This window comes from Phocoena phocoena, chromosome 12 (genome assembly GCF_963924675.1).
Source record: "Phocoena phocoena chromosome 12, mPhoPho1.1, whole genome shotgun sequence".
NCBI lineage: Eukaryota > Metazoa > Chordata > Mammalia > Artiodactyla > Phocoenidae > Phocoena > Phocoena phocoena.
This window is the reverse complement of record NC_089230.1, coordinates 42937031-42949141: the sequence shown is the minus strand read 5'-3', so window position 1 is coordinate 42949141 and position 12111 is coordinate 42937031. Positions and strand designations below refer to the sequence as shown.

The 12111-nt window shown below is 46.6% G+C and overlaps 1 protein-coding gene across 3 annotated transcripts; it reads left to right on the top strand.

The window, feature by feature from the left end:
- Positions 1–221: 221 nt before the first annotated feature.
- On the top strand, positions 222–6954 carry VGLL2 (vestigial like family member 2). 3 transcript variants are annotated; one of them, XM_065889099.1, is made up of 4 exons: positions 431–511; positions 2750–3062; positions 5122–5643; positions 6914–6954. In XM_065889099.1, exons 1-4 carry the CDS (start codon positions 431–433, stop codon positions 6952–6954), a joined length of 957 nt encoding a protein of 318 aa, XP_065745171.1. The 3 variants fall into 3 exon arrangements, with proteins under 3 accessions (XP_065745170.1, XP_065745171.1, XP_065745172.1); XM_065889098.1 differs by lacking the exon at positions 6914–6954 and having other exon boundaries at positions 222–511; positions 5122–6123; XM_065889100.1 differs by lacking the exon at positions 5122–5643.
- The last annotated feature ends 5157 nt before the right edge of the window (positions 6955–12111 follow it).

Sequence of the window (12111 nt, the reverse complement as noted above, 5' to 3'; positions counted from 1 at the left end):
GGGCTCAAGTTCCGGGCTGCGCAGTTCACCGCACCCTTCGGCCACAGGTTCGCCGCCGGGTAGCCCAGAAACACGCACCGACAAGCCCCTCGGTCCCTCGTCCCACGCACCCCATTGGCCTCCCGGCCCCGCCCCCAACCCCTCCTCCTCCGCGGCCCGGGAATGGCGTCAGCACGCCGGCCCCGCGTGGGGTTTAAATGCCCACTAGCTGGAGGCCGGGCGCTTCCATCTCGGAGCGCGGTGGCGGCTGGAACTGCAGGGGTGGGAAGGGAGCGTGCGAGCGGGATCCCGAGCCGCGGAGCACGCTGCCCCTCGCTCCGCCGCGGATGACTTGGGAGCTCGGGTCCAAGTGCCGCCCATGCAGCATCCCTACCCTCCGCCGCCCGAGAGTTGATGATAAAACACTTAACCGTCTCCGCTGCGGGAAGCCATGAGCTGTCTGGATGTTATGTACCAAGTCTATGGTCCTCCCCAGCCTTACTTCGCAGCCGCCTACACTCCTTACCACCAGGTACGTGTCTCTTCTCGGCCGGGCCTCGTAGACAGGTGGCGCGCCCTGGCTTATCCGAGCACTGCCAGTACTCCGAGGTTCCCGGTGCCTCCGCGCGGGTACTGGGCGTCCGAACAGCGGCGGGCGCGTCCCGGATGCGGGGTTGCCCGCGCTGCCACCCAGTAGGTTGAGCTAACCCCTTTAGCTTGCCCGTTTGCTCTCTCGGGAAGGCAGCTAAGTCCTGCTAGTGCGTGCCCCGGACTTCCCGGGAATAATTAGACGAGGATCGCGTGAGCTGCATTGATTTCTTAGGGTATGTCGGACTCCAGATTTCTTCCAAGCCCGGTGCTGGCGCGGGGAGATGCAAGCAAAGCTCACGCAGGGAAAACCAAACTTTGGTCCCAAAGGTGAGAGTGACAACAAAACAAAAGCAAAGGCCTGTCTCTGTCTTTATGTCTGAGAATCAAAGACTCGCGTTCTCATCTCTGCAAGCTTATTTTATCAAAGGCTTTTTTTTTTTTTCAGTTTCAATTCTCAGGCGATCAGGCCAATTAATTCCAGAACCAGCGAATTCGTTACAAAGAGAACTGCACGAAACTCACTGGCTTTATAATCTTTGCTTTGCAAAGTTCTGGGAAATATTATTGACCCGGCAGAGGCAAGCTTCATAGATAATACTTCGCCTTTCGCTAGCTGAGTCCGGCTGCCCTGCCATCAACAAACCCACTTTTGAGAAGAGCACTAGCCCCGGTTCTGCAAACTCTTCAAGTTTCGTTTAATTTTTACAATATTTCTATTCTCCGGGCTATATCTGGTCGAAGTTTTTCTTTTCATTCCTCAGCTGGTGTAGTCGAAACTGAGGACAGTAGTCCAGGAAATGAATAAGATCGCACTCCAGTGGGCAGAGGGGGGGATCCCCTAGGAGCCCGGACGAGGTTGGAAAGTGAGGGCCTGGACCTCCTGCTTCGGGAAAGTTGAAATACACCCCAGTGTCCGAGTCCATGCTTTTGCCAATTTTGCTTGCAGAATATCTATTTGAAAATTTCCGGATGAATTAATGATGGAATGGGTAGACTTTGCCTTTTGTTTTTGCTTTTCTCCCTCCTCCTCTCCTTTTTAAAACTTTCCAACCAGAAGTTTGTTTAGTCTCAATGTTAATTTTAGGAATCACCAGAGTCTCTCACTGTAAGCCAAGTGGGAATGTGGTAGAAATGGTGATATTGCTAAATAACTCCAGTCTTTTGGCTTCGGTGTCCAAGATGAGCTCCTTCCCAGGCTGGAAGTATTACAAAGAGGAAAGGAGGGCTGGTTTTCTGTCCGTTTGGTCCTTTCTCCTCCCTGACCCTGGACCAATCTATTGCCCCAAGATCTCTGTTCATTTTTGTATGATCAGGGTCTCCCTTAAAGGGCATCCCTGCCTGCATACTGCTTTAACACTGTATTCAGTCCATTGCTCGTTTCTAAGAAAATGTTTTCAGCGGCCACACTTGGTTTTGTAAATCACTATCAGACAGTCATGATTTACCCAACCTTACAGCCAAGATCATCCTCTGCTCCTTTTTATTACTTTTTCCCTCAATATACACAGATGGTGAGGTAGAAATTCTCATAGCCCACTGGTTTTTCCTTACTCAAAAGATCTCTTTAAAAGCTGAGACTTTCTAATGGCCAGTTTATGAATGACCAAATATCAACTTGCATTTATTAAAATGATCCATGTCACGATGTTATTCCATGTTTTTATCCTGCAGCAGTTCTTCCTTTACATCCTTGTTGTGTAGAGTGGATTTTGCTATTTTCATGTTCTATCATGAGGATGCTTTAATCCTGCACCTTGCACGTCTGCCCTGAGTTCTCGGGCAAGGAAGAGTCAGGCCCTAACTGGACTTGGGTGCCTTTTACCCTTGGAGCCTGATTTTAAAACTATATCTGCCTTGAGCCTGGCTCTGTGGTCAAACTGCTTAGGCGTCTTCCTGGACCTTCACCCTGACACCTTCAGAGAGTTCTCCCTGTGGCCTGGCAGCAATTCCAAGGAGACAGAGACTCCAAGAAGGGCAGTCGGCCTCTCAGGAGCCCCACCTTTGTTGAGCTGCAGGTTGGGAGGCCTGTTGACTGCAGCCCACGTTACTGAGCACCGGGCATGCGCACCCATGCCAGTTGCTCCTGGATACCTTTGGGATCCGGATGAGGGAGTGCAGTCTGAACACAATTTGCTCGCTCTTTTGAAGTTGACTTCTCTATTCTTTCTCCTTTGAGCAGAAACTAGCCTGTTACTCCAAAATGCAGGAAGCACAGGAGTGCAACGCCAGCCCCAGCAACAGCAGTGGCAGTGGCAGCTCCTCCTTTTCCAGCCAAACTCCGGCTAGTATAAAAGAAGAAGAAGGCAGCCCGGAGAAAGAGCGCCCACCAGAGGCGGAGTACATCAACTCCCGCTGCGTCCTTTTCACCTATTTCCAGGGAGACATCAGCTCTGTGGTGGATGAACACTTCAGCCGGGCCCTGAGCCAGCCTAGCAGCTACTCCCCAAGCTGTACAAGCAGCAAAGCCCCGCGGAGCTCCGGGCCCTGGCGGGGTAAGTATGGGGCCCCAACTGGCAAAGGAGGATAGAGAGCCCTCATAGCCTGGGGTCCACCTACAGGGGTTCAAAGAGATGCAGCTGAAAGAATGCTAAGTGTTAGAGAAGAGGTGAGGAGGGCCATTGGGAGAGGATAAGGAAATCGAAGGAGGAGTAGGCACAGGCCTAAGATCTCTCCTTGAAGAGGCAGAGCAGAGCAGTGACCTAGGAAAAACCAAAGGCCTTGGAATTGGGAGGCCTACGTTTGTGTGTTGGCTCCACCACTTCCTAGCAATATGACCTTGGGCAAGTCTCTTAACCTCTTGGAGGTCACTCTATTTACTGGTCTCTAAAATTAGTATAATATTTGCCCACTTAACTATCCCTGGAGGTGGCTGTAAGGGTAACAGAAAATGTATGTAAATGTGCTGTGGAAATGTGAGGTTTCCAGCAGCCTCCCAAGGCAGGTGGGGGGGGAGGGGGGAGGGGGATCTTCACAAACAACAGCTTACAGGGCCCTTACCCCATTTCTGAAAATCTTTCCAGAGAAAAAAGTCCTAGAATGCAGTGCAAGCAAAACCTGCTGAAGAATGTCTCCTAAAACCTACTTATGCCTTTTGCCAGATTTTGATTACTTGGGAAATCTTGAAGCAGAGAATGTCTTTCAATACGCGAGTAAAATAATAAAGAAATAAGAATTTAAGGGTAGCCAGAACATCTCTAAGGGATTTCCCCAAACACATCCCTTCTTTATTGGTTTACCCTCCTCTCCAAGCACTGCTTTACCTAGCCTGGGACAATGATTTCTTGGATGAGTTAACGAACTCTCCCTTCTATTCTGAAATCTTGACCTCCCTTTATTACCAAAACAAGGGTGGAAGTAACTATTTGGTAACTTTGGTAACTTTCTCACTAATCTTTGCTTTTGATGTGTACCAAGCTGAGAAATGAGGACTTTGTTGTAACAAAGGAAAACAAATATTTCATTTTGGGGGAAATGACAACTGTCGCCCTTCCTTTTTTTTCTTAAGAGTGTGACAGTTTGTACAAACCTTGCCTAGACAAGATCCAAAAACATTAGTTTTAAATACAAAACATTCTTTTTATTCTCCAGTTGCCTAAATACTTTTAACAGGAAGACTGTTCACTACTTAGAATGCATTTTCAAAGCATTTTAAATTATCTACTATGAAATGCAGATGCCTTCTCCAGGGTTCTTTTAATTAAATGTCTTTCTTTCCTTTCCTCCCAACTAAAGGCAACAAATTTGAGCTAAATGCTGTTCTCTTAAAATGCTTCCAGACACTAGGGGTCAACAATGATACAAACAATAATAATTATTATTGTTATTATTCCTGGCGTCCACATTTTGATGCAGAAAATGTTTTAATTAAAACTGAAAAGACCTGTCCCTTCGTGTCTCCCTCTGCAAATAATACAGCTGCCCTTTTAATAGGTCGTTTACTCTTTGCAAAAAAAAATTTTTTAAATAAAGTTTCTAGAAAGGAGGCTAATAATAGCAAGACTCCGAAATATGTCGATGGACTTCCAGTCCATCGGAGGCCTTGGAGGGGCACATTTTCTGGAGCTAGGGAGGCTGAAACGCGAGAGCGGGTAGTGAGATCGCTAGGCGGCCGACCAAGAGAGGGAAGAGGTACCTTTAGCTTCAGGAGAGGCTGCGGGCCGGGAAGGCGAGGCCGCTTCTGGTCCGAGGCCGTCCAGCCCGGAGTCTGAAAGAAGCTCCCTGCGCCCTGAAACTGGGGCTGGGGAAGGAAGTCTCTACGCTCTTCCTCTCCCCGCCAGTCTCCAGGTTCCCGCAGCCTAGGACGCGCCGGCAACATCCGAGGAAGCGGCGCTCCTCCCCAAAGAGTTCCCCAGTGCGGCGCCCGGACCTCGCGTTCCCGGGCCGCAGCCCCGCGAGAGAGGCGCCGCGCGTGCGCCCAGCACGGCGCCTTTCCCGCCCTTTGCCCGCCCCGGCCGTTCAGTTCTGCGGCGGCCGAGCGGCGTCGGCAGCCGTGCTTCCGGCGGTGATGCGTTCCTCTCTCCCTCTCCTCCCCTCCGCCTCGCCGGCCCAAAGACGGCTCCTTCCCGATGAGCCAGCGCAGCTTCCCCGCCTCCTTCTGGAACAGCGCTTACCAGACGCCAGTGCCCGCGCCGCTGGGCAGCCCGCTGGCCGCCGCTCACTCGGAGCTGCCCTTCGCCGCAGCCGACCCCTACTCGCCGGCCGCGCTGCACGGCCACCTGCACCAGGGCGCGGCAGAGCCCTGGCACCACGCGCATCCCCACCACGCGCATCCGCACCACCCTTACGCGCTGGGCGGCGCCCTCGGCGCCCAGGCCGCCGCCTACCCGCGGCCCGCAGCTGTGCACGAGGTCTACGCGCCGCACTTCGACCCGCGCTACGGGCCGCTGCTGATGCCGGCTGCCTCGGGGCGCCCGGCCCGCCTCGCTCCCGCGCCGGCCCCCGCGCCCGGCAGCCCGTCCTGCGAGCTCTCGGCCAAGGGCGAGCCGGCCGGCGCCACGTGGGCCGCGCCTGGGGGACCCTTCGCGAGCCCCACGGGGGACGTGGCCGGGGGTCTGGGCCTCAGCGTGGACTCAGGTAAGCGGGAGAGGGAACGTGGCATCCCCGGGCCCCTCCTGCCCTGTGCCCAAACCTGGGCTGAGGCCGGGACCCTACTTAGTTCTCCTTGGAGACCCCAGTGACCCTGAGGCCCGAAGGTCTGCATGGCGGGGTTGTGTTTCATCAGACAGATGACCCTGTGTTATCGGTGTGGGCAGAATGAGAAAGTAGCTGGTTAATATTACAGAGGATTTTTTAAAAATAAAATTTGTTGGAAAGGTTCTAGCTCTGTGCTGTTCAGCACTGTAGCCACCGGCCACATGTGTCGGTTGAGCACGTGAAACGTGGCCAGGCCGAATTGGATGTGCTGTAAGTGTATAATATACACTGGATTTCAGGACTTTGTCCCAAAAAGAATGTAAAATTCATCTCACTGATGTTTTACATTGATTGCATGTTGAAATATTTTCAACACATTGCATACTGAATATATTGGGTTAAATAAAATATATTACTAAGTCTCACCTGTTTGTTTTTTACTTTTTTTCAATGTGGCTGCCGGAAAATTTAGAATCATGCCCATGGCTCCCATTGTGTTTCTGTTGGACAGAGCTGATCTAGAGTGCCTGCTAAGAGGGTAGTTTAAATGGTGGCCCGGGGTTGGGGGGGGGGGCGGGGGGGGGGTCTTGTCACCTCTTGTGGTAGTTACAAGTCATACAAATATGACTCATGACTCTGATATCAACTTAACTGTCAAATTAAATAGGTCTCTGGAAAACTTAACAAGAATACGATTTTAGTGATAATATTAAGCCCCTAGCTTGAAGAGTTTAATTTGAAAGGTACAGTCAAATAAGGGTTTACTTTTTTGTTTGCTTTATTTTTAGGGCAAATGAAAAAAATAGTTATATAATAAATGCAATCGTTGGCTCGTAGTCTTGCCGGCTCTCCCTTCCCTCAGGTGCAAATTTGACACTTGTTTGCTTTGCTTTTACTTTCATTCATGCCCTTTAGATGAATTCTGTGACTTTCACAATGAAACAGTGCTGTTTGTCTTTCTCTTTCTTTAAATATCTTGTGCCTTCCCTCCCCCACCCCCTTCTCTCTCCCTCTCTCTTTCTCTTCTCCCTCTCTCTCTCCCTTTTATTTTCTCTCTGTTTTCAGATTTGCAGCCTCAGGACAAAAGCAAGGATCTGTACTGGTTTTAGACAACCCACCTTCTTCCCTGTAGGTCTCTGCATAGCGCAACTGGTGACACTCAGAGCTGAAATCAAGTGGGTTTGTAACAGCTTCTGATCTTGGTTTGCAGCTCGTCGTTATTCCCTCTGTGGTGCATCCCTTCTGAGCTGATCTGCTGACCCAGGGTTTCCCCTTCCCTTTCCCTTCTGACCAGCCATGGAGGCTGGCATCTGTGCCTCTCACTTCATGGATGAGGACATGGGGGAATGCAGAGACTTCAAACTTCTCCGTGTATTGGGAAAACCAGAACACACATCGACAGAATGTTCATCTAAAAATAATTCCTTCTGCCAAAGAGGAAATCCAAAGACTCTGAATGATGCTTAATGACTTTTGGGCAAATCACTGGAAATATCCATGGTGATCACTTAGGTGACATGATATCATAGTTTTCTTGGAAAGAGGGAAAGAAAAAGAGATGTTTTGGTGTGAATATTTTTTATGCTGATGTGAATTATTTCATTAAGTAGTGTGATCATAGCACTGCCGACGTCAGTATCCTCAGGCTGAAATGTATTTGTATTTGCATCAAAGACTGTGGTAGAGAAGTCAAAAGAAGCCAATTCCTTCTTCCTCACCTGTAGCCTCCAGCTCCTTTCCTGCCTGCTCCCTCCCTACAACACCCACTCCAGACACAAAGACACACTTTTTCCTTCGGACTGTGAACGTGGAAGCCTCAGCCTGAATGTGAGCAGCAAGTGGCTTATCTGGAGCCACCTGCCTGAGTCTTACTGAAATGCAGCTGTTGTAGGACAACTGTTTAAAACTCCAGAAATACATCGACCAAAGGGGGCACTTCCCAGTGTTTGGCACAGCAATTGCAGTTGCACTGGATATGTTTTATACGTGTGTGTGTGTGTGTATATATCATATTTTTTACAAAGAACATTTTATGATGAAAGAAGAAACTCTCTCTGCCTTCTCTCCCACAAATTCTGTCCCTCCCTCTATCCTCCTTTGGATGAAAAAAAGTAAGCATCAAGAGGCCCCAGTTGTCTCCAAGAAGAAGAACTAGGAGTCACCAGAAGGGGAAGAGATGCCCATGGAGTCTCTGGTACCTCGAATATTCTTCTCAGTCTCTGTGGTCATGGTTTGGTCACTTTAGTGTTGGGACAGGGGAAGGGGTACACATGTGGGCAAAACTGAAGGGGATGAGGAAGAAGAAACGAACATTAAAGATGTTTGTTTACCACTAGGTCGCTGTGTTATTTCTTAAAAGGAAAACAAATACCTTAGTTTCTCTCTAATAGCATAAAATAATTTATAGTAGTATGATCTGATGTCAGGAAGTAAAATTACTTCGTATATATATTTTTGGTTTTCCAAAGTGATTGTCATGCTGTGAAACCTGTGAACCCCTTTCCACCTCATGTCAACCCTGGAGATGAGAAGTTGGGTATCCCCCCTCCTTTTTACAGATAAGAAAATGGTAGCCCACGGAAGGCCAGGTTTTCTGATGGCCTTCATCAAGTAAAAGCAGAGATGTATGGAAAACACTACTTGTATACCATTGAGTCAGATACACACATTTTTCTCCAAAAGAGAATTATTGTTACTTCTTAAATTCTAGACTCTTCAGATAGTAGAGTCCTCAATTTAAAAATATTTTGGAAATACTGGTTATTTTATATTTTAATCAGCTAGGCTAGGAAACCAAACCTACAGCTAGGCCAAAAAAAAGAAATTATTAAATTAATGGTTTTATTTTCCCTTGATGCCAAAGTTATTTGCGTTCTTTCTCTGGAGAGATTTAGTGTTATGCCCAAACTGCCCTTGAAAGTTGTTAAGGCATAAAATATTAATTCAAATCTTGATCTTCATTATAACACAAGAGGCAAATACAGTGTATCTTGGGTAATGGTATCAAGAGTTGGGTGCAGTTAGGGACCTTACTCAGAACATGGCTTAGCAGAGTTACCCATCCCTTCTTTCTATCATTTTGGTACATGTTAAGTAGACTATGATCATTACAAGAACCTATTACTGTTTTTGCTCAGATGGAAGATACTATATGATTATATTGTCCCAGATGTGATAGTAATTAGTAATAACTAATTGCATTGCATATAGCAATAACTAATGTTAATTATCAGGCACTGGTCTGAGGGCTTTATATATAGGTTAACTCATTTAAACCTCACAACAATTCTGTGTGGTACTTATTACCACAGAGGCTCACAGAGGAGAAGTAATCTGCCCGGTCACATAACTGGGCAGAGCCAGGATGCCAACCCAGGCAGCCCGGGGCAGAGACTGCACTATTATCCACTGCAGTAACTACTGGCCCACTTCTGATCTGTCTTGAGATGCTCACCTTTGGGCTTACTTTCTCCTCCACAATAGATGAATAAAGAAGGGAAAAGAGACAGGCCAGCAAAGACTGACATGCTGTAGAACTTATAGAATCCCAGGTCTCAAAGGAAGTATCAGGACGTTGTCCAGACTCCTTCGTCAAATGGCACTACCTGTAGACCATTCAGCCAGATGCATTTTTCAATTCATCTCTAGGAAGGAATTATTATCGCTTCTCTTATTAATTCATTTCAGTATTTATAGCCTTCTCTGCTCTGAAGCTCTCCACACCCAACCTAACCAAGTCGTGTTAAGCGTGTTAGTCTGAGGTTTGGACATTGAAGCAATAACTAAAATTAAATTTGGATTCTCTGTGATTTTTTTAAATCCTTGTTCCATTGGCATGGATCGCTGGCGTATACAAGCGTAAATAAAACGCATTTGGTTCCAGCACCCTTTTAAAACTTTGCCACTGAGTGTACAGATGAAGAAGAAAGCACAGCAAGTACATTCTCTGCTGGACATCTTTTCCAAGTAGTCCCCCTCCCCAAGAAGCTTTCCCTGTGCTCAACCTACATTAGCACTCACAAGATCTCTGATCAGAACCCACAGGGGGCCTTTTCCCTGCCACGAGGTTCTGATTACTGAAGCCTCTCTCCTGAGCTGCATCCAACCTGAATATCAGGTTGCTGGTGAGGAGACTCATTCACTGGAACTGGCCTTTGGGGCAGTCCTGAACAGACCGTCCAGACTGCCGAACAGGGCTCCAGTGACCTACAACATAGGACACACGGAGCAGAGGAGCAGAGCATTTCCCTCCACGTTACACATTCCCAAAGTAGAAATGCGAGAGGCCCTGGAACTATCATCATTTGGTTCTGTGTAATAAGACTTTCGAAGGGAACTTTGGTGAACTCATAGCTCTAACTGACATTTTTTTGACATTCTTTTAGGCCCACCAAGTCATGTAAAGGATGAATTCTCATGCTTGTCTTGCTAATATTCGTGAAACCATGCAGAGTAGAGAAGGCCCTAGTAGTTGAAAAAAGGACATTCAAAGAAAGGAGGGATGACATGAGAAAAGGTAAACATGATGTTTTTGCATATATTATACCTGGTTGGGGGTCTGAGAGAAAGATTAGATTCTCCTCTAATCATCCCGGTTGGCACTGGTGTCCTCCTCATCCACGGTTTTCCCTTTGCACTTGGCCTCTACTGAGGGAGAGGTGAGGAAAAGGGGAGAGACAGCTCCCCGCCACCAAATAATCCTGTTGCCGATTGCCCTCTGGCTGAGAACTCAGTCACCCAACTGCAGGGAACTCTATCTATTCTACTCCCTTAGTTTAATAAGAGTTGCCATCCTGTCTCATTTACCCTTTGAAGTTCTATTTCCATGCGTGGCAAATTCTAGCAATGACTTGATTGATTCAGGCCTGGATGGGAGGGAGGGCAGAGGTGGTGAGTGTTGGGATGTAGACTCCCTGACTGGAAGCTTCTCTTGCCACTCTTTCTGTGCCCTTTCAAATAGGGGGAAACAACTTGTAATTTTAACCTCCCATTTGCTTAGAATCGTAAATCCTGTGCTTATGTGCAGGCACCTATACACCTTCTATCAAAATAAACAAGAAACCTTTTCTTAAACGCTTAGTGATTGGTTACTTCAGAGTTGGGGATTTTTTAAAATAAAACTTAAACTGCTTTCCATATAAATGCCGTTTCCATAAATTGCATTTTTGAACATAATTCACTAGGAGTCAAAGCATGGAAGAAAAGTTGAAAGATATTTGAAAAGACTTTAAAAATAAATGAAACCAAAAAACATAAGATTCCTTTATAAAATTGCTTTAACAGTCTATGGATAATTTGCATGCAAATAATTCACATTTTGATTGTACTTGTGAAGGTCTTTGCTCTCTATGGTCCCTTCTTCCTTGCAAGATTTTTAAGATTTGTTGTTCTTCATTATTTGTTGCATATTTCTAAATTCTGAAGTAAAGGAAAAAAATGTCCTAAAGGCAATATCATTGTTATAGTTGCTGTTTGCACATAACTGAAGTTTTGACATTTACACAAACAACAGGATTAAGCAAATGTAAATTTCATATTTCCTCAATATTAGCTCTCCCTCATCTCCCATGAATAAATGAAACTCACAATACAAATACAGGATCCATACAATAGAATCTATTTATCTACAGATACCACACACACACACCAGTAATGCATGCCTAAAGAGAAATCAGAGACCCCATGCCCTCAGACAGGCACAGACACAAACGATTATTCTCACTTGACAGACCAAGTGTACCGCTCTTTCCTTGTATTTCATTCCAGCCACAGAGGGCTGGATCAGGAACGAGACACTTGATAGCTGCTGTTTCCGTGGTTGAAATATTTGTGAAGTTAACGCACAATCTGAAAGCAGAAGCTAATAAATTATAGGGTGCTAATTGGAGCTGGAGCAGAGCTGTCAATCATGTTATCCTAAACACAGAGAGACCCTCATAACCTAAAAAGGCAAGGCAGCCTTCAGGATGAGCGCCCAGTTGTCTCCAGCCTTGACCTCCACCCCAGTGGAAACACTGTCCAGGCAGAGTGGCCACTGGCAGAGTCGGCAGAGGTGATTCTGCTAATCCAAGCTCACTTTAAGAAAATAGACAAATTGTCTTTGGGGGAAAAGAGTAAAATATTTGACTGAAAAATTAATGTTTAGAGAAACATATTGTTTAGAGAAATATATAGTGAATTTACTGGAATAATTAATACTTTGATAAAATGTTACTCTTTACTTGGAATTTTTCCACTTTAAAACACAAGTTTAACTCAATAAGAGAAAAATCTAAAGTTCTCCACAACACAGGGTCATGTCTACCTCAACTTACAGTGTTTCCATTGGTTTACCAGTGTACTCATGAAACGAAGCACCTCTAAAACAGAAATAAGGAGTCCAAATTTCCTTTGTCTTACGGAATTCAT

What these genes read in the sequence shown, in the direction of transcription:
- VGLL2 (XM_065889098.1), top strand. Translation starts at nt 431, where the DNA reads ATGAGCTGTCTGGATGTTATGTACCAAGTCTATGGTCCTCCCCAGCCT. An exon ending in CCTACACTCCTTACCACCAG is followed by an intron (nt 512 to 2,749) that starts GTACGTGTCTCT and finishes TCCTTTGAGCAG; the next exon opens with AAACTAGCCTGTTACTCCAA. An exon ending in GAGCTCCGGGCCCTGGCGGG is followed by an intron (nt 3,063 to 5,121) that starts GTAAGTATGGGG and finishes GCCGGCCCAAAG; the next exon opens with ACGGCTCCTTCCCGATGAGC.